This window comes from Aquarana catesbeiana, linkage group LG02 (assembly GCF_042186555.1).
Source record: "Aquarana catesbeiana isolate 2022-GZ linkage group LG02, ASM4218655v1, whole genome shotgun sequence".
Classification (NCBI taxonomy): Eukaryota; Metazoa; Chordata; class Amphibia; order Anura; family Ranidae; genus Aquarana; species Aquarana catesbeiana.
The window spans coordinates 315569653-315592016 of NC_133325.1; the positions used below are offsets into that span (position 1 = coordinate 315569653).

The 22364-nt window shown below is 39.6% G+C and overlaps 1 protein-coding gene across 1 annotated transcript in view; it reads left to right on the plus strand.

Moving 5' to 3' along the window:
• Positions 1-22364, plus strand: part of TGFBRAP1 (transforming growth factor beta receptor associated protein 1) — a 52138-nt gene that overhangs the window by 24656 nt on the left and 5118 nt on the right. Inside the window, exons 6-11 of the mRNA XM_073614749.1 lie at positions 4729-5070; positions 6336-6393; positions 8184-8327; positions 13319-13465; positions 19205-19364; positions 20848-21281. Coding sequence (XP_073470850.1) covers positions 4729-5070; positions 6336-6393; positions 8184-8327; positions 13319-13465; positions 19205-19364; positions 20848-21281 — 1285 coding nt within the window. The remainder of the gene's footprint in view (positions 1-4728; positions 5071-6335; positions 6394-8183; positions 8328-13318; positions 13466-19204; positions 19365-20847; positions 21282-22364) is intronic.

The following is a 22364-nucleotide window of genomic DNA, read 5'->3' on the forward strand; positions in this document are numbered from 1 at the left end:
ATTCTCTCACCCCCTAGACCTATGAACTGCCTCACCGGGATCTCCCCAAGGAGCTGAGAATGTGCGCCTATGCTGTTAACCCTTCACAGAGATTAAACAAACCCCTGGTGACCACACCTGCAAAGGTAGTTGCTTGAACAATGGGGATTCATACATCCAACCAAGCAGCTGAGAGGAGAGCACTGCACCTTTAAAGCCACTATGGGCAAATGCAGCGCAGTCTGACAGACGGCTGCACCTGGGGGATGAATGTAAAGTCTAATGAAATTGAGCCCCGCTGTTAGTCCTGTAACAATACAAAAAAACGCAGTAATGTCGCGTACACACGATCGGCTTTCTCATTGGAAAAAGATCTGATGACTTTTCCGACGGGATTCCGCTCAAGCTTGCCATGCATACACACAGTCACGCAAAAGTTCGCTGAACTTCCGACCATCAAGAACGCGGTGACGTACAACACTACGACGATCCGAGAAAATGAAGTTCAATGCTCCCGAGCATGCGTCGAATTGTTTCCAAGCATGCGCAGGAATTTTGCACGTCGGAATTTCTACAGACGATTGCATTTTCAGATAGGAACTTTTTCCGACCGAAAAATTAAGAACATGCTCTCAATCTTTTTTGCTGGCTGGAATTCTGCCATAAAAAAGTCCGATGGAGCATACACGGTCGGGTCGCATTTTTCGACGAAAAGCTCTCATCGGTCTTTTGCTGGCCGAATTTCCGATCGTGTGTACGCGGCATAAGTCCTCATCCAGTCCTGAATCTCAGGTAATAGTTCCGCCCCCCGGAACTTCTTCAGGATGAGGAGCAATTAGGTTCTCGCTGGTATTAAAACCATCCACATGCAGGTGATTAGTTGTCTTACTTTAAAGTGGCGGATCCAGCTTTAACCCTTAAATCTATTGTTCCATATTGTCACCAGGGGATTTTTCACCAAACAAAAAACTACACATACTATACTATAAACTAAAAATCCGTATACTATATAAGTATAGATCTATATATCACATAAACATAGGCAATATATTTGAAGGGGACCTGAATTGCCAAAAGCAGTATAGCATACACATATTTTCCGTAGAAGAGGAGTGAAGTATACAACTGTTTCGGTCATATACAAGCACAGAGAGCCAGTAGGGTAAGTGTATCAAGCCCCTCACCTAGCTAGAATGTGGCCAGGTCTAATAGAGGGAATAGAAACACAATATTTATATATAGCTATGTAATGAGAAATCTGATTAACCCCAAATAAAGTTCAGCTGTTCTAGTAGGTCTTTTGTGACATTTTCTTAGTCACATCCTATAGCCATGGTCCGCAGAGAGCTTCCAAAGAATCAGAGGGATCTCATTGTTAAAAGGTATCAGTCAGGAGAAGGGTACAAAAGAACACAGTCAAGACAATTCTCAATCAAAGAAAATATGGCACAACAGTGACATTACCAAGAACTGGACATCCCTCCAAAATTGATGAAAAGAAAAGACACAAAATGGTAAGGGAGGTTGCCAAGAGGCCTACAGCAACATTAAAGGAGCTGCAGGAATATCTGGCAAGTACTGACTGTGTGGTACATGTGACAACAATCTCCCGTATTCTTCATATATTTGTGCTATGGGGTAGAGTGGCAAGATGGAAGCCTTTTCTTACCAAGAAAAACATCCAAGCCCTGCTAAACTTTGCAAAAACACATCTCCCAAAAGCATGTGGGAAAAATGTGTTATGGTCCGAGGAAACCAAGGTTGAACTTTTTGGCCATAATTCAAAAAGATATGTTTGGCGCAAAAACAACACTGCACATCACCAAAAGAACACCATACCCACAGTGAAGCATGGTGGTGGCAGCATCATGCTTTGGGGCTGTTTGTCTTCAGCTGGAACAGGGGCCTTAGTCAAGGTAGAGGGAATTATGAACAGTTTCATATACCAGTCAATATTAGCACAAAACCTTCAGGCTTCTGCTAGAAAGCTGACAACTACCCAAAGCATACATTCCAAATCAACAAAGGAATGGCTTCACCAGAAGAAGATTAAAGTTTTGGAATGACCCAGCCAGAGCCCAGACCTGACTCCGATTGAAAATCTATGGGGTGATCTGAAGAGGGCTGTGCACAGGAGATGCCCTTGCAATCTGACAGCTTTAGAATATTTTTGCAAAGAAGAGTGGGCAAATATTGCCATGTCAAGATGTGCCATGCTGATACTTATACCCAAAAAGACTGAGTGCTGTAATAAAATCAAAACTTACTTCAACAAAGTATTAGTTTATGGGTGTGCACACTTATGCAGCCATATTATTTTTTATTTTTTTATTTTTACTTCCCTCCACCTAAAAGATTTCAGTTTGTTGTTCAACTGAGTTGTACAGTTTATAGGTCATATTAATGGTAGAAAAAAATTCTATAATGATTTATCATTGTATCATATATTTTTTACATCACAGAAACCTGACATTTTAACAGGGATGTGTAGACTTTGTATATTCACTGCATTGTGGACAACAACTTGAAGTTCTGGCTTTTTTTCGGTGCCTGGGAAGCCCAGGTACTGCATGCAGCCTCCTACAGACATGAATAGCTGTGCACAGATATACACAAGAACTTGTGTATAGCATGTGGACGTATTCCCAGAACACAGACTTTATGCTTTCTGGGAATACATCCACACACTATACGTAGGTGTACGCACACAGCCACTCATGTCTATGGGCAACTATATGCAGTATCTGGGCTTCCCAGGGGGCAAAAAAGAAGCTATAAATTTACTTTGTATGCCCCAAATGTGCACATGTACATAAGGCCTCTAAAGTAGCTGTAAACCTCCATCCAAATAACTAAACTCTCTCTAGCACCATTTAATAGCTTATACTATATTAACCAAAACTGCATTGTTTTTACTTTAAAAAAAATTCTTCCCTAGCTTTTTTGCAATACCCATAAAGTTGCCAGTCCATGGGCAAGGCTTAGGACCAGAGACTTGTGACATTATTTCTCTGCCTCCCAAGTTCCACTCCAGCTATACCCGCCCTGCTAAAAACGAATACAAAAAAAAAAAAAAAAGTAGCCTCATTAGCGTGCACAGCTACCAGGGGGTGCCTGCATCACTATGGACTAGGCAAAAGAGCAGCAGGGACACCCCCTTTTACAGAGTATTACTGGGAGGCTCGCGCATTTGTCTCCTTCAAGAGAAGGGGAAGGCCATCCCTATTTATTTCCTTGAGTTGGCTTTAGTCTGTTCAGAAGAGCAGGGAGGATCGTTGGAGAATGGGAGTGCTTTGAGATACCAAGGTAAGGCCGGCCATAGATGGTTGGAATCTTGGCCAGTTCAGCAGGAACCGGATGAGATTTGAACCATGTAAGGACATGCTGAATATACCCAAGTTGATCTGCAGTTGCCATGGTGCTGCACATGTGATCAGTTATGATGTCAGCCTTTTGATGGTTTGACAGTTCAGTTGAGCACAAGCAACTGTGACAGTTATCTTTTACAGCATGCCTTGAATGTAACTGTTTTGGTAAACCGTTAAATCAGTGGCACTTTAGTGGGACTGAAGTCTCCATACTTACCTGTCCAATGGTTCCGCGCTAGCACCTGCATTTCCTTCTTGGTTCTGGTCTTTGGGCCTCTTCATTTGCTGGCAGGGTATGATGTCACTCCTACACATGCGCAGGAGCCCATTATCCCGGGAGACCAGCCCGGCACTGTAAGCTAAGCTAAGCTGAGCTGTTCAGCTCAGTTTACAGTGCCAGAGGAGACGGCAAGCAGGCATGTAGGGGAAGTGCATGTCTCTTCTGCAATAAAAGCCTGCCTGCCCACAGACTTTTATAGCAGGACTTCAGTTCCGCTTTAACAATTAGGTTCATGTTAATTCAAGTTTTATTGTCTGAAAAAGAACATATACACATTAAATAAAAAACAAAATATGTATTATTATTATTATTATACAGGATTTATGTAGCGCTGACAGTTTACGCAGCGCTTTACAACATTAGGGCAGACAATACAAGTACAATACAATTCAATACAGGAGGAATCAGAGGGCCCTGCTCATTAGATCTTACAATCTAGGAGGGAGGGTCAAGTTATACAAAAGGGTAATAGCTGTGGGGGATGAGCTAATGGAGAAAATAGTGCAGTTGTTAGATGGAGGCAGGATAGGCTTCTCTGAAGAGGAAAGTTTTCAGGGATTGCCTAAAAGTGGATAAATTTGGAGACAGTCTGACAGATTGGGGTAGGGAATTCCAGAGGATGGGCGAGGCTCGGGAGAAGTCCCAGAGGCGGATGTGGGAGGAGGTGATGAGGGAGCTAGAGAGCAGGAGGTCTTGGGAGGAACGGAGAGGGCGATTAGGTTGGTATTTTGAGACTAGGTTAGTGATGTAGCTGGGGGCACAGTTGTGGATGGCTTTGTAACTTATTGTTAGTATTTTGAATTTAATTTGTTGGGCGAGTGGCAGCCAATGGAGGGATTGGCAGAGAGGGGTAGCAGAAACTGAGCGGTTTGTAAGGTGGATAAGTCTGGCAGCAGCATTCATGATGGACTGCAGGGGAGATAGTCTGTTTAAAGGTAAGCCAATGAGGAGTGAGTTGCAGTAGTCAGTGACATGGTTCTGAATCTTTTTATGTGCCATCTTTTGTATTATATTTTAGTTCGCTTTCTCATCATGAAATATTTTAATATTTTTCCTGACTATTGTATACAGTTTGTAATTGATTTGTTTTGGTCATTGTAGAACTAGTCACTTAGATATCCGGGAGTTGATTTCTCTCTATCCTCTCCTGCTGCCATCATCCTCTGGATTTATCCGCGCACATCCTCCTCTGCACGAATATGCGGATCTTAACCAGCTCACCCGAGGAGACCAGGAGAAGGTTTCAAAGTGCAAACGTTTCCTCATGTCTTATTTAAGTGAAATCCGCAGCACCGAGGTGGCTAATGGCTATCAGCAGGATGTGGACACGGCCTTACTGAAACTTTATGCAGAGGCAGATCACGAGAGCCTGCTAGATCTGCTGGTGTCAGACAATGCTTGTGAAGTGGGAGATAGTGCAGCATGGCTGGAAAAGCACAAAAAGTAAGTTGTTCAAGATTTAAGTAGATGTGCAGTCATGTGACCTCCATCAGTAATCAGTTTTCTTGGGTCATTTAAAGTACTTAGGGACACCTTTCATTGATTTCTCTGAGAGCTCTTAACTCTTCTGCATATAAAACTTTCTTTAGTGGCAGTGATAAGGGTCTGTGGAAGCCTTGTGCACACATTTTAGAGTACCAGTAAATCAGCATATATATTGCATACATCTAATAAGGGCTAATTCTAATATGCACAAATATGTAAACTTTTCCATTTTTATACAAAAATGCAGTACATTCAGATAGTTGATACAGAATTTGACTTTGCTGTGCATTTATAAAATTTTGTTGTCCGTTCTGGTTTAAAGAAGAAATACCGGGAAGCTGGCAGAATAAAAGTAAAAGTATGGGAGCTTCTTTCTTCTTTACTCACTTAGTTTTAAAGGTGAAAGCTTTAGGTCTTTACTGCCTGGGAGAGTCACTGGCCTGGAAACATGCCTGCCAGGAAGTTGGCAATTTCAATGTTACTGACTGAATACCTGGTCTAGGTCATTGGTTCTTTAGATTGTGAAACAAGGATGGAGGATGATGCACCTTAAGCTTGCATCTTTAAATCAGAGTTCCCTGTGGCATCTTTAATATTTCAGCCCTGGCAGGTTTCAATTCAAAATGGCAGTATGTATTCATATTATGTTTGTTTACAACACAAATCAGAATATCTTCAACTCCACAACAAAAGTTTTTTCAAATATTGTCATTTTTGGTAAGCTTTAGAAATTTATGCAGTTTTTGTGAATATAATTACAAATAGAACTACACAGATTTGTTATTATTTACTGTTAGCCATTTAAAGGAGGCTTGTAGGTGCTTCTAATTAGTTGAATTGTAAACCCTACTCTAACTGCTTATGTCAAGAAGATAGCCATGACCTGTTCTGAGCCACAGCAATCCTCCATGCTGCCTCTTTCCATGCAGCGAGCATTTATAGACTGAGACTGGAGATAATTGGAAGATGGCCCTGTACAAGTCTATAAATGCTTCCTGTACAGGCGTGAGCGGGATTGAGGCCAGAGAGTATGAAAACAATGCCGTGCTTCAAGTCGCAACAAAATTGCGTGACTTTCAGGTCGCACAAGTGTGAAAGGGGCCTTACTGTAAAGTACACTTTTTTTTTTTTTCCTTTTTAATGCTATATAAGGTGCATTATTAAAACAATTGCTTACATCTTGAAGTGTAAAATATGTTTATTACATGCTGCATTTATTTTAGGTATTTTGCACTTGGCCTACTGTATCACTATAACAAGCAAGACGCTGCCGCTCTTCAGGTATATTATATTTTGCTTAGCCTTCTAGCTTTCCTTTTGTCTTACTACAAAAGTTCGAAGGCTTCATTGACTGTTTTGTGTGTGTTTGTAGTTGACTGAAATTGTAAGAACAGAAGTTGATTACTCAATGTATGGCTTTGTATATTTCATTATGGTCATAGGTGCAGAAAAGAAACTTTCTTACAGGTCTTTTTATTAAGAACCTATTCAAACGGATCTAGTCTGTTAAAGGATAAGTTTACCTTCAACAAAAAATAATGCACATTTTTTTTGCAGGTACAAAAAAGTAAATTGTATTATTTTTTGCTTCTGGAGCCTCTAAATCATTGCACCAGCAATCAGCAGATTGCTGGTGCCATGCAGGTCTCCTGCAGACCTGTCAGTGTATCTGTGTGCCTGTACATCATAAGGGCAAGCAGATACGCTTTGACAGGAAGACTAAATTAACTACCACAGCACCATGGTAGTTCATTGAAAACTACAAGCTGACAGCCGCAAAGGCTGTCGGGACTTGTAGATTTCCATTTACAGAGGACTGTGAATGAGTGACGCAGCCGGGTGGAGCCCTGCTCAGCTGCGTTTTTTTTTAATTGTGACAGCTAGTGGGGGAGAAGATCCATACTAGCTGTCAGAGCGGGGGGTCCGGGGGCCAGTCTGTTTGCAACATGTTACACCCTGATCCTTGACATTACTCCACAAGCAACACATATAGGAGCTATGCATTGTAGTAACAAGCTTTTCCACAGCACAATGGTCTGAATGGGCTCTTAGTGTATTGATTATGTGGCCAGCTTAAAGTAATTTTAAAGGCAGAAGGTTTTTTTTTTTATCTTAATGCATTCTATGCATTAAGATAAAAAGCCTTCTGAGTGCAGCAGCCCCCCTAATACTTACCTGAGCTCCCTCTATATCCATTGATGTCCTTGAGTGCCTTGGCTGTCCAAGACTTTACCTCCTGATTGGCTGAGACACAGCAGTGGTGCCATTGGCTCCCGCTGCTGTCAATTAAACTCAGTCAATCAGGAAAGAGAGGGGTGGGGCAGAAACGCAGCTCCATGTCTGAATGGATACACAGAGCTGCAGCTCGGGTGCCCCTATAGCAAACTGTTTGCTGTGGGGGCACTCAACAGGAGGGAGGTTTCAGGAGCTCCAGCCAGGGACCTGAGACGGGGGGGGATCTGGGCTGCTCTGTGCAAAACCATTGCACAGAGGAGGTAAGTACTGTATACCATGTTTGTTATGTTAATAGAACAAAAAAAACAAGACTTTACAATCGCTATATCTAGAGAAAGTGAAGGTTTCATCAAGTAGATCCAACACTATCAATTTAAATTTAATTCAGATTGTCTGACTGGGAATGTTTGTGGAGGGGTACTGGTGCCCATGGCCTTTTGGCACCATCAGTGGATTCAGTTGACGCTATCTGGGTTCAGGCCAATGATCATTACATTTTAAGTACACATGTACTTTCAACAAGCTTTTGATAGAAGAGATTTTCAAAGTATCTTATCACCGCAGTTCTGGCCAATACTGTGAATCAATGTAATCTGTTGGCCGTGGGTTGAAGAAAAAAGTGCACAGAAATATAACTATGCTTTATTATATTGTACTTAGTTTTAGCTAATACTTATTTTCTGTAATCGATGGAAATAAACTCTTACTACATATTTGCTATATCCAATAAGCATATGTAACTCAGTCAAACTAATGTTCATACATATTTTCTGTTATAAATTTTAAAGCATTGGATATCCACTAAGGCGTTCATTTTTTTTTTTTTTTAACTACAGATCTGGGTTAGAATAGTGAACGGTGACCTGGAAGACAACACTCGGACAGATCTGTTTGAGTATGTGGTAGATTTTCTGACCTTTTCCAAAGACCAGCAGTTGGTGTGGCAGTATGTGGATTGGGTTTTGCAGAAAAGTGAGCAGGTTTGTGGTTCTTGGCTTAGGCTTAGATTATGTCAGCCTTTGTGACAGTGTACTATTCATGCTGGTTTATTATTCCTGGACATATACAGTGTTAAAAAGTTTATGATCTATACATCTTACTTTGAGTATCTGGATTACATGATAAAGGATGGGAATGGAAGAAAGAGGTTATTTTGATGCTACAGAATTATCTCATTCGTATTATTCTACTCCAAATGGTATTTTCCTAAGTCAATCATAAAGATAGTGTCAGAAATGCTTAAAATTCTCCATCTCTCTGAGGAATATTGTTGCAAACAGTATAACCGTATAAATTGGATATATATATATATATTAACCACTACAGGACCTGATTATTTCTACTGATATTCAGATTGGTCAAATTAGTAAAATAACTAGAACAGAGTCGGAACTATGGTTTAATATATATACATACATGCATACATACATACATTTTTTAAGGAACGGTTTTAGAAAGTACTAAAAACCAACAACTTACACTGCTGCATACTTGCTTAGCTGTAAGGTATAACCCAAAAACGTGTACCCTGAAAATAGATTTGTTTGTACTGAGAATATCCACTACATTGTTACACACTGATGACAGTACCAGTGTACAGAAAGCAAAGTAGAGGAATCACCCTTTGCATTATGGTAGCTGAGCTTTTTCTGGTTCATCTACACAGGTCCTAGCTTTTTCTAATCCTTCCAAAACCTCTGCAAATGGTGTGTTTGTGTGTGTGTGTGTGTGTGTTTGTGTGTGTGTGTGTATATGTATGTATGTATGTGTATATATATATATATATATATATATATATATATATATATATATATATATATATATTACACACACACTACATTACTAAATGTATTGAGATGTCTGCTTTTACACACACACAAACTTTAATGGCATCCCAGTCTTAGTCTGTAGGGTTCAATATTGAGTTGGCCCACCCTCTGCAGCTATAAGGGCTTCAACTTTTCTGGGAAGGCTGTCCACAAAGTGTGTTTATGGGAATGTTCGAGGTTAGGCACTGATGTTGGCTCGAAATCTGCACTCTAATTCATCCCAAAGCTGTTCTGTCGTGTTGATGTCAGGACTCTGTGCAGGCCAGTCAGGTTCCTCCACCCCAAACTCGCTCATCTATGTCTTCTTCCTCATCTATTCCCATAGACACACTCCTAAACCTTGTGGACAACAACCTTCCCAGAAGACATGAAGTTTTCCATAATGGGGGTGGTAGTGACACAGCACTAAATGATCCACAATGGCTCAAAAGTGATATGGTCCAGAAATAATTAGACAGAATAAAGGTGAATAAAGCACCTGGACCAGATGGCATTCACCCATGGATCCTAAAATAATTGAGCTCTGTCATTTCAAGGCCATTGTTTCTAATATTTAGGGACTCGTTAATGACTGGAATGGTACCACTGGATTGGCCCAGGGCCAATGTGGTGCCCATATTTAAAAATGGATCGAAGTCTTTACTAAGTAACTATAGACCTGTTAGTTTAACTTCTATAGTCGGGAAGGTACTGGAAAGTTTAATAAAAGACCACATAGACGCGTGCTTGCTGGAAAAAAAATATTTTAAGAAGCAGCAGACCGCATGGATTCATGAAAGACAGAATTTGTCAAACCTGTTGTGTTTTTTTTTTTTTTTTTTTTTTTTTGAGGAGGTAAGTAAAACCTTGGAAAGAGGGGTGGCTGTGGATGTGGTATACTGGGATTTTGCAAAAACATTTGACACAGTTGCCCACGCACAGGTAATGTGTAAGGTAAAGTCTACAGGCTTGGAAAGATCAGTTTGTAAATGGATAGAAAACTAGCTAAAAGACAGAATTCAGAGAGTAGTGGTTAATGACTCTTACTCAATGGTCTAAGGTTATCAGTGGTGTACCCCAAGGTTCAGTGCTGGGTCCCCTTTTAATATCTTTATAAGTGTAAATTTGCTGTCACCTCAAAATAACTCAACACACAGCCATTAATGTCTAAACCACTGGCAACAAAAGTGAGTACACCCCTAAGTCAAAATGTCCAGATGGTGCCAATATTTTGTGTGGCCACCATTATTTTCCAGCACTGCCTTAACCCTCTTGGGCATGGAGTCCACCAGAGGTTCACCGGTTGCCACTGGTGTCCTCTTCCACTCCTCCATGACAACATCACGGAGCTGGTGGATGTTAGAGACCTTGCGCTCCACCACTGTCCATTTTGAGGATGGCCCACAGATGCTCAATAGGGTTTAGGTCTGGAGACATGCTTGCCCAGTCCATCACCTTTATCCTCAGCTTTAGAAAAACAGTGGTCAACCAAGAGGTGTGTTTGGGGTCGTTATCATGTTGGAATACTGCCCAGCAGCTCAGTCTCTGAAGGGAGAGGATCATGCTCAGCTTCAGTATGTCACAATACATGTTGGCATTCATGGTTCCCTCAATGAACTGTAGCTCCCCAGCACTCATGCAGCCCTAGACCATGACACTCTCACCACCATGCTTGACTGTAGGCAAAGCACACTTGTCTTTTGTACTCCTCGCCTGGTTGCCGCCACACACGCTTGACACCATCTGAACCAAATAAATACATTTATCTTGGTCTCATCAGACCACAGGACATGGTTCCAGTGATCCGGGTCCTTTGTCTGCTTGTCTTCAGCAAACTGTTTGCGGGCTTTCTTGTGCTTCATCTTTAGAAGACGCTTTCTTCTGGGACGACAGCCATGCAGACCAATTTGATGCAGTGTGTGGCGTATGATCTGAGCACTGACAGGCTGACCCCCCCCCCCCCACCCACCCCTTCAACCTCTGCTGCAACACTGGCAGCACTTATACCCAAACACAACATCTGGATATGACGCTGAGCACGTGCACTCAAATTTTTTGATCGACCATTGTGAGGCCTGTTCTGAGTGGAACCTGCCCGGTTAAACCGCTGTATGATCTTGCCCACCGGGCTGCAGCTCAGTTTCAGGGCCTTGGCAATCTTCTTATAGCCTAGGACATCTTTATGTAGAGCAACAATTCTTTTTTTCAGATCCTCAGAGTTCTTTGCCATGAGTTGCCATGTTGAACTTCCAGTGACCAGTATGAGAGAGTGAGAGCGATGACACCAAATTTCACACACCTGCTCCCCATTCACACCTGAGACCTTGTAACACTAACAAGTCACATGACACCGGGGAGGGAAAATGGCTGATTGGGCCCAATTTGGACATTCTCACTTTTGTTGCCTGCGGTTTAGATGGCTGTGTGTTGAGTTATTTTGAGGGGACAACAAATTTACAAGCTGTACACTCACTACTTTACATTGTAGTAAAGTGTCATTTCTGCAGTGTTGTCACATGAAAAGGGAGGGGTGTACTCACTTTTGTGAGTGTGTGTGTGTGTGTGTGTGTATATATATTGTATCTAATTTTATTTTAGACGCATGCTAATAGTGCTTAGAAGGCTTCAGAATGCCTAAATGAAAGGTGCATTGTATTATGCATACCATGTTACTTTTGCTGTGTGTTTTATTTCTGATTTAAACATATTAAAGGGTCGGTCCATTTTCAATGATATTTCTTTCCTTGTGTTCCCAAATATGCATACTGCAGCTATTACTTAGAATTACTACTTTACCATTTCGCTTTAAATCCCATCATGAAAAAGCAAGTGGGTGGGGGTACTTCATTGTGGGTGGAAACAGAGAAAAGGACTATCAGGAACATCCTGTTGTTGAGGTCTAAGGTGGGCCATTCATTATCTAGTTTTTTTTCCTCTAACTATGGATTGAAGGAAAGCAAATTGCTTGATTCCCCCATCAACAGAGTTGGGAATCCTTCCTTAGCGCTGTTGTGTTCTGCTGGCTGGGAGCGCGGGGAGCCTTCCCCACCAGCACAATACAGTTATAACTGCTGGTAACTATACCCCCCCCCAGTGACTGGGCAAAAAAAAAGCAAACAGGCTGGTTGTATTGAAGTCGATCAATGGATTGACTTCAATACAACCGATTTTATTTTTTTTACTGCGATTTTGCCACGTTTTGCATTCTTTTATGTTTTTTTTGGCAAATTTGTTTTAGGGCAGATTAAAAAATGCTAATTGTGGCAAAAACGTGGTAAAAATGCATGACATGCTTTTCTCCAGCTTCTTCATTGAAGTCTATTGAACCAAAAATGCCAAAAAAAAGCACTATTTTGCATTTAAAAAAATAAAGTCCCTGACCCTTTCAAAAAAACGCGGAGACACAAAAATGCATTGATGTGAAAGTGTTCCATAGGAACCCATGTTAAAAAAAAATTACTTGCGTTTCTGCAAAAAGCATGAAAATATGCGTTGGTGTGAATGGAGCCTTAAGGGGGACTGACCTTTTAACCCTAGCTTATTCTGAAAAAGGATGTCACCTGGAATACATCCCTCTGATCATTTTTTTAAGGAGAATTGTTGATCATAATAAATATTTTTAGCACAGGCAAAGGTGATGTAAACATTTATTTCTGTATGGAGTACATTCACAGCTTCATCACTTTGTTTCATATTCTCTTCTTTCAAAATAATTTCTATTTAAAGATGTGTGTCATCGTCACTGTGTTGAGAAAATTATGATTTTTTTGCTCTAGTTACACACACAAGACATTAAGGCCTTGTTCACATGCGCATAAGTGTACACTCGTGTGAGGGCTGGGTTTGCCCACGTGCCGACAGTCCCATTCATGTTAATTGGGATGTAGCTGCTGCATAGACATTTGACATCCTTGTTGGTGCGGGAGTGTGCCCTTGAACACAGACCATGTGAGTTCAGGGACACACAAAGATGTCATATTACTCACAATTAATATGAATGGGACTGCCTGCATGTGGATGCACAGGAACACCTATGCATCCCGTATGGGCAAACCATGCCCTCACATGGGTTGCTCGCTTAAGTATGCCTGTGTACCCCGCCTTAGGGTTTATATTCTGTAAGATTGTATGGAAATGTGTTTTCACTCTAATCCATCTTCCAGATTGGGGTCCAGATCTTCACAAAACGTTCTTTAGACGAACAGTTGCAGAATGGCTTCTGTCCAGATAAAATTGTGAGCCACCTGTGCAAGTACCGACGGGCTTTGCTCCTCTACTTGGAACATTTAGTCATGGATAGGATGATCCAGGTAATGGTCTTCTGAAAATCGTTCAAAATGGTTAGGCCTATAAGCCAAGGGAGCAGTCTATATGTGGACACTAACTGCTTTTAATGACGGGATGCTTTACTGTATGCAAGATGTGATCTCTCCCTCCTAGATTGTAAGCTCTAACGAGCAGGGCCCTCTGATTCCTCCTTAATTGAATTGTATTGTAACTGTACTGTCTCCCCTCATGTTGTAAAGCGCTGCGCAAACTGTTTGCGCTATATAAATCCTGTACTATAATAATAATGCATATACCTTCATTATGTCCTATAAAGCCACATAATTGGTTGCAAAACAGTATATTGGGATAAAGGTACAGTGGGGAAAATAATTATTATTTGATCCCCTGTAGATTTTGTAAGTTTGAGAAGAGAAACACAGGCGCCTCTAAGTTAGAACTGTAAACATTTTAATGTCAGCCTGACAAAGGAGCGCTCCCTGAGTCCAATCTACCAATGCGCATGCTCCGAAACGGCGTTGCAACCCACCAGTGACGTCATCATGCCCAGCGCCATGTTCAAGCCCTCACCAACCTGCTCCGAGCCTCTCATCGCCATGGTCCCAGAGATCCTGCTGGCTAGCATTTCTCCCCCACAGAAAAATCAGCTGTTCAGAACGCCGCTCTGCAGTGAACACCACACCAGTGTGGATGGACTCGTGCCTTACTTCCTTAACCTCCATGTAAGTGGATAATGCACCTGTATCTCATTAAAATGTTTACAGTTCTAACCTAGAGGCGCCTGTGTTTCTCTTCTCATTTGCTTATCTGGAGTCTGCTTTCAACTTTCCCCCTCAAAGCTTGCCAAGGTTGTTTTGGACTGCTAAAGTAATCTATACAGGTCTCCCCTCTTCGTCTCTCCCGCTCCACATATACTGAGTATCCACTTCAAGGACTTATTGATGGACTATAATGTAATAAATCTCATACTATTTAGCAGTGGCACTACCCATTTTTTTGTCTAGATTTTGTAAGGTTGCCCACTTACAAAGTAATGAAGGGTCTATAATTTTTATCATAGGTGTATTTTAAATGATCGAGACAGAATATCAACCAAAAATCCAGAAAAAACACATAAAACAAATGCTATAAATTGAGTTGCAGTTCAGTGGGTAAAAAAAAAAAAATTTGATCCCCAAGCAAAGCATGACTTAGTACTTGGTGGAAGACCCCTTGTGGGAAAGCACAGAGGTAAAATGTTTCTTGTAGTTGGTGATCAGGTTTGCACACATCTCAGGAGGGATTTTGGTCCACTCATTTTTGCATATCTGCTCTAAATCCTTAAGGTTTCTTGTCAACTTGAAGTTTTAGCTCCCTCTATAACTTTTCTATAGAATTAAGGTCTGGAGACTGGATAGGCCACTTCATGACCTTAATGTGCTTCTTCTTGAGCCACTCCTTTGTTGCATTGGTCGTATGAAGACCCATGCACGACCCATCTTCAGTTTTCTGGCTGAGGGAAGAAACTTCTCATCCAAGATTTTACAATACATGGGCCCCATCCATTGGCCCCTCAATGTGGCAAAGTCGGCCTGTACCTTTATTAGAAAAACAGCCCCAAAGCATAATGTTTCCATCTCCATGCATGACTGTAGAGATGGTGTTCTTAGGGTCATAGTAGAGCTGCATGATTCTGGATAAAATGAGAATCACATATTATTTTATTTTATTTATTTATTTATTTATTTTTTTTTTATTTGGACTAAAGATCGCAATTCTTGGTGAATCGTCTTTCACATTATACAAAAAAATTAGGCTAACTTGACTGTCTAGTTTGTTTTTAATTCATTGAAGTGTACCTTGTCCCAAAAAAGTTGTGTTTGAAAGACTGCTGCGCAAATACAGTGTGACATAAAATATTGTAACAACCGCCATTTTATTCTCTAGAGTCTGCTAAAAATATATAATGTTTGGGGGTTCTAAGTAATTTTCAAGCAAAAAATACTGATTTTAACTTGTAAACAACAAGTGTCAGAAAGGATTAGTCTGTAAGTGGTTAAACTGACCTCATTTACAGACCAAACTTTATCCCTTTGATCTAAAAGAACCAAACTTCTCTTCTCTATCTCTCTACACTGAGGAATGTTTATAAAGATTTGCCGTGTGTTTTTTTTTTTTTTTTTTTTTTTTTTTTTTTTTGACAGCTCTGGCTTTGCACTGTTGTTTACATAGAATTGGGGAATGCCAGTTAAGATCGAGAGGGGAGTTGAATGGAGATTGCTATTTTTTTTTTTTCTTTTTCGCGCAGCTCTAGGTCAAAGTCAGCATTTTTCTTCCACAACACGGCGAGTCAAATTAATGCCAAAGAGCTCAATTTTGGTCTCATCTGACCACAGCGCTCGCTTCCAATCCTTCTCTGAGCCTTCTTGAGTAGGGGGACTCGCCCTGTTTGGAGGAAGAAAAATGCTTACTATGACCCTAAGAACACCATCCCTACAGTCAAGCATGGAGGTGGAAACATTATGCTTTGGGGCTGTTTCCCTTCTAAAGGTACAGGCTGACTTTGCCGCATTGAGGGGCCAATGGATGGAGCCATGTATTGTAAATCTTGGATAAGAACCTTCTTCCCTGAGCCAGAACACTGAAGATGGGTTATGGATGGGTCTTCCAGCATGACCAAAAGCATACCGCCAAGGCAACAAAGAAGAAGCACATTAAAGTCATTGAGTGACCTATGAGAAAAATGATAGACCCTTCATTTGTTTGTAAGTGGGCAAACTTACAAAATCTGCAGGGGATCAAATAATTTTTTTCCCCACTGTTTGTTCAGAATTTGATTTCCTGTGTTTGTAAGAATATTTCGATTTATTTTTATTTTTTAAGCCCTATGGTGGGTTAAAAACACAACCAGTTTTTTATTGTTTGTGCCCCTGTTGTGGAGATTTTCCGCTACTTCCTTTTATACAGGGTATCACTGGGACAGATGTGTTGCCATTGAAGGGATTGCCCTTCTTTGACAAAGGGATAGGAGGAAAAGGGACATTTCACCATGTATTAATTGCTATGTCAGTGTAATTGAAATGCAAAACTTTGTACTTGATCTTATGATGAACCCTTAAACACATTGATGGAAGGCCGATCAACATGATTTATCTTCCTGTATGTTCATTCAATAAAACCAGTACAGACAGAATTATGGAGGCTGCTGTTGCTGAGCTCCTTGTGAAAATGCTAATTACTTGGCTTTCTCAGGCTTCAGTACTCAGTCAGTCATTCATTCCTGTTTTTCATAAATGTTCTTTGCATACATGTTCCTTGTCAATGACTCAAACCACAGAAGCTAGTGAGTTAGCATGACAACCAAGCAACTAGCATTTTCAGAAATAGAAGTTAACAATTGAACGAAAGCCCATGTATTTCTCTCAGTACAGGTTTCCTTTAAAAATGTTAAAATCCACAATGATGTGTTAAAGTTTGAATTCACCCAAAAGTTTTTGTTTTTAGATGATACTTTTAATAAGCAAGGTATTAATAAATTAATCAGAAATATTAATACATTGCATTCATCAAACCACCAATTGCCGTATTTACGGCTTGCTGACATTTACATTCCGGCTGTCCGTTTTTGAAGATATTCAGAATACATTTAAACCCACAACATCTAAAGCTTTTCCCAGCGTGGGCGTTTTTCTCTGACCTTACAGTGAAGTCCTTCCCACAAGTGCTTGATGGGGTTAAAATCTGGTGACTGTGCCAGCCAATTCATCAAAGAGTATTTCTGTGGCTTCCTGTTTATTGACCAAATAAGTTTTGAATAGCTTAAACGTTTGCTTCATATGGTTATCCTGCTGACCAAAGGTGTGAATGGCATTATAAAACGAATTACCTGGTTCATTATGGTTTGCACTCTGAGTAAATATTCCAGCTTTCTAGCACGAAAGGAATTTCATACCTGCACAGTTTTAACAGACATCATTAAGCACTCTTTCAGCATCTTTTCGTTTGCTCTAAAGCTGGGAATTTGCTTTTTGGGTGGCCATGTCAGCTCCCTCCTTCCTGACCTCTTTCATTTACAAAATATTGAAGGACCTGGTCAGAAAAGTGTAGCTTTTCAAGTATTCTGATGGCCAGCACCAGCTGTCAGAATATAGTACTTGGCGCTACAGATTCATCTCTCTGGGCTGTATAGTGTGGATGGAGGAATATGTTAGATTTTTTTTCATTACAACCAGAAGGTCGAACAAAAATCTATTAGAGTATGGCCAGCATAAAGCTGAATACACACTATACAATTTTCTGTAGATTTTTTCCTTCAGATTTACCAAAACCATATAATATGAGGTCAAACCTTAAGAGTTTCAATTTGTATGCAATCAGGCAGGCCCTTGCACTACATGGTCTTGATAAATCTAAAGGAAATCGGACAACAAAAGTTGTATGGGGTCTTAGTCTCACATAAGTTCTCCACCTTGATCCAAATGCCTAAAACTAAAGCTGGCCATACGTGCATTGAAATTTGTCCGGTTCAGCAGGGACCAGCCAAATTAAGATCCATGTATGGATCTGCCGATCGACTTCTGTTCAACCACCCTAGTGGAAAACAATCCACTGCAGGCTATTCTGTGTATTCTGATGGCGGAGAAGTCTCCCCACTGTCAGAATACAAAGACACAACAAAAGGGATTCCCCCCGCCCACCTCAAATGTGTAAATGGAGGAATCGGGTCAGTCTTTTTTTTTTTGTTTTTGTTTTGTTTTTTAACCTGCTGGTTGAATGGAAAAAAAAAACTGACTTATCTATGGCCAGCTTTAAGTTGGCCATAGACGGTTAGTTTTTAATTTTTTTTTTTTTGCAACTGCCAGCATTGTAAAGAAAAAAAAAATTGGTTCCCTTATCCACTCATGCTAGCTGGATGGAGGAATCCTCCCCACTATTCCACTGTATTTTGACAGCTGCACTCTTTTGCTGTCAGAATATACTGATCAGTGGCTGTAACCAACTGACAAATATTTTTGACTTCTGTCAAGAGGGAATGGCCATAGATGGATTGAAATTTGCTCGGTACCTGCTGAACCAGACACATTTTGATCTGTCTATGGACAGCCTTAGGTTTATCTATGTGTATCATTAGTATATCTTGGCTTATTGCACGTAGTATTAGTGAGTCATTTTGAATTTTTAGGTGATTCCAAACATTTGGTTTATTTCAAGACTTGAATGATGTACAATCTGTTTTTCTAATATAAGAATGTTTAAGATATATTTTTTTATTTTTATTTTTTTTTGCAGTTAATGGTAGTTTAGTATTTCTGTGATCTAAAACCTCTTTTTTTATTATAAGGCTTCTACACATACTGATGCAGAAGCACATTTAGTATCGAAGTTAGGAGTTAGTTCCCAAGAAAAAATAGATGAAATTTGTCATCAGATTGTCATTTGTTTTTACAGCCTTTTTTTTTGTTACCACTTGAGTCTCAGAGCCATTTTTTCATGCCAAAACGGACCGTTTGTTTACATCCGCTTTTTTTTTTTTAGCAGAAGAAGAATAGGGCTTTGATCCATTCCAAAAAACAGATGTTGATGAAAGCTGATGTAAATGGATGATCATCTGTTCACATCAGTTTTTCCATAGAGATGCATTAATGTTTGTTTTTCATCTGTCAACGGATGGATGAAAAACGGACAATTGGTCTGCGTGTGTGAATGGATCCTAACAGCCATGTCATCATTCCAAGTTGTTCTCTATTCTGAGTAATCAAATCATTTTTTTTCCTCACATCCAGAAGGAAAAGTATCACACACACTTGGCTGTGCTATACCTTGAAGAAATCTTACGACTAAACTCTATGGACTCATCAGATCACACTGAACTGGAGGAGCTGCGTCAGAGATTTCAAAGCCTTCTGCGGCAGTCAAACCTTTATCGGGTCCTCTTCCTCTTAGGTGTGTGTTGAGTTTTTCCCCTCACTCAGTTAAATGGAAATGTACTGGCTGTGTGCAAATCGATGATTATGTGTATATTTTATTGAAGCTTTTATTTATATAGCTTTTTTTTTTTTCTTGTTTGTAAGGCTGCATTCACACCTGAGCAATTATCAGCTTGAAGCTCAAAAACGCTGGAGGAAAAAAAAAATGAACTATTCTCTATGGAGATGGTTCACATCCCCACTCCATGTCGCCTAAAACTTAAACAAGTTCTGTAGCTTTTTTTTATCTCTCAAATCGGGCAGATTTGGGCATGTTTTTATTCTCATAGCAATGAATGAAAATGCGCCATTCGCACATTTTTGTGCGCTTTGGCGCAATTTTCTGCTCAAATTAAAAATGGAAAAAATAAAATCATAATTATACATAAATACACAAATAACTAAAAGTGATTGTATATTACATGTCGAGCTGAAAATGCATGTCAACAATATATTGCATATTTTATTGGTTCAAAATCGTATAATAGTTTGACGCATATCCCTATTGTTTATGACCAGATTGTTAACTATACAGGAAGGCCCCTCTTTAGGCCACCTTGGTTTTCTTTTATGTAAATGATACAACATTGGCAAGAACGTATCCACAATGTCCAAAAGTCTATGTTCGCTTGGTTTTATTTTTCTGTCTCATAAACTATGATAGTTAAATGTACCTGTTAGTATAAGTCCTGACTTGTTCTGTTATTTGTAAATTTGCCATACAATAACGAAATAAAGGAATTTAAAAATCATAAATAAGTAAAATAAATGAATAATATGTAATAATACATTAATAATATTAATAATAATAATTAACCTCTAACTTTAAAAAATATTAAATACATAATTATTAAAACCAATTAACACCCAAACTCGAACAAAAGACATTAATAATTGATTTTGTGTTAGGGTATTTCGTTATTTATTTATTTATTTATTTTTTTTTTAAGAGGTAAGGGTTAATTATTTATTTATTGTTGTTATTTATTGTTGTTTGGTATTTTATTGAATTATTTTTTATTGATGATTTTTATTTATTTGTGTATTTTTATTTTACATTTTTTAATTAATTTATTATTCATATAATAATAAATAACCCCAACTCCTAATCCTAACCCAAACTGGACTCGAACCCCTTACCCCAACGAAAAAACATTTATAATAAATGAATCATAATAAAAGAAGAAATAAAAACTAACGGGAAAGCTAAAAAAGCTGAAATACCTAGCAACAAATGATGCAACAGATAATAGTTTTCTCTATTGGCTAATAAAAAAAATGCCAAAGCCCAAAAAACGCTGCACACAAACGCACAAAAAACATGCAAAAAACACTCGGACGCTATGCTCAGGTGTGAATGCAGCCTAATGGAGGTGGAACTTTCAAGTAAATATATCCATTTTGTGTTTTTGTTCTGTATCTTGGTTTACTCAGATTTGTTCTGTTATTTCATCTATCAGATAAAATCAAAGACACAGATATGCATATGGAGCGAGCAATATTACATGGGAAACTGGAAGAGCACGATCAAGCATTGGATATCTTAGTTCATCATTTAAAAGACTTTTCTGCAGCTGAGAGTTATTGTATGTGGAACTCTGAGGGCAGGGAGGCTCCTTATCGCAAGAGACTTTTTCAGCTCCTTCTTTCCTCCTACCTCAGTCCGTCCACACCTGCCAACACTTTGACAGTGGCTGCTGTAGACTTGTTGAATAATCACCCTACCGAATTTGATGCTGCCACTGTTTTGCATCTTTTGCCACAAGAATGGTCTGTTCAGCTTCTTTGCCCATTCCTGGCAGGGGCCATGAGGGAACATGTTCATTCTTTAAGGATGTCACAGGTGGCGGTAGGATTAGCAAGGGCAGAGAACATCATCTATAAAAAGGAGAAGGTGAGTGAAGAGGTGTTTTTTATATATATATATATATATATATATATATATATATATATATATATATATATATATATATATATATATATAAATATAAATTTTTTTATTTTTTTTACTTCAAAAATATTTTCATTCCTATTACCAGATCTGATAACAATGAAAGGAGGCCAGGAGAAGGGTTGTAAATAATCGTGTGAACTGTCTGCTTCAATTGCCAGACAATTTCTTGTGGGTATTTACTACTGTGGCGGTTTTCTATAAATTCCCATGTTTACCATATTCCAATGAAACCGTAGATTTGTCTTAGAATTGCTAGTGTCAATACTTGCCCACACAAATCCATGATACATTTGGCATATGTTCAGCTTTAGCACAGTGCCAGCAAGGACTGAATTAAAGAGACTCTGTCAAAGGCCGACGTGGCTGACCTTTTGATAAGGCTAGATGCCTGGCTGCCTCAATTTTGAAAAGGCTAGTTGCCTGGCTGTCTTCAATTTTTTTTTTTTGTGAGTCACTGGTCTGGAACATTTATGCAGTAAATAAAATCAGCGAATTCTGGAAATTGCTGGTCTGTCTCTGGTTTCAATACATCCTGAACAATCATTAGCCCAGAACAACAATACAGAAAGTGCAGTCTAATGACATGCACATTTTGTTCACTGTTGTTGACTTAATAAGCATGAAACCACTAGAAAGCATTTCTGCCATCCCTAGAATTGGGAGGCTTTACAGCCACCATGATCAGTGCTACATTGTAGCTGAGATGGTTTTAAAACCAAGCTCACTGCAGCTATAAAATGATTTTAACCTTTTCGATGCCATGGTGTGTGGTACATCACTGGCAGTGAAAGGGTTAAAATAACCATAATACAATACTAGACATACCATTACTGACTTGTTTTTAAAGGGACAGAGTACAGGATTACTTCTTGAACCCGGATTCACTACATAGTGGGTCACTGCCTTGACAAGAATGCAGCCAATAAAGGATGAATTTTCACATTTTGTCATGTTACAGCCAAAAACGTAAATGTATTTTATTGGGATTTTATGTGATAGACCAACACAAAGTGGCACATAATT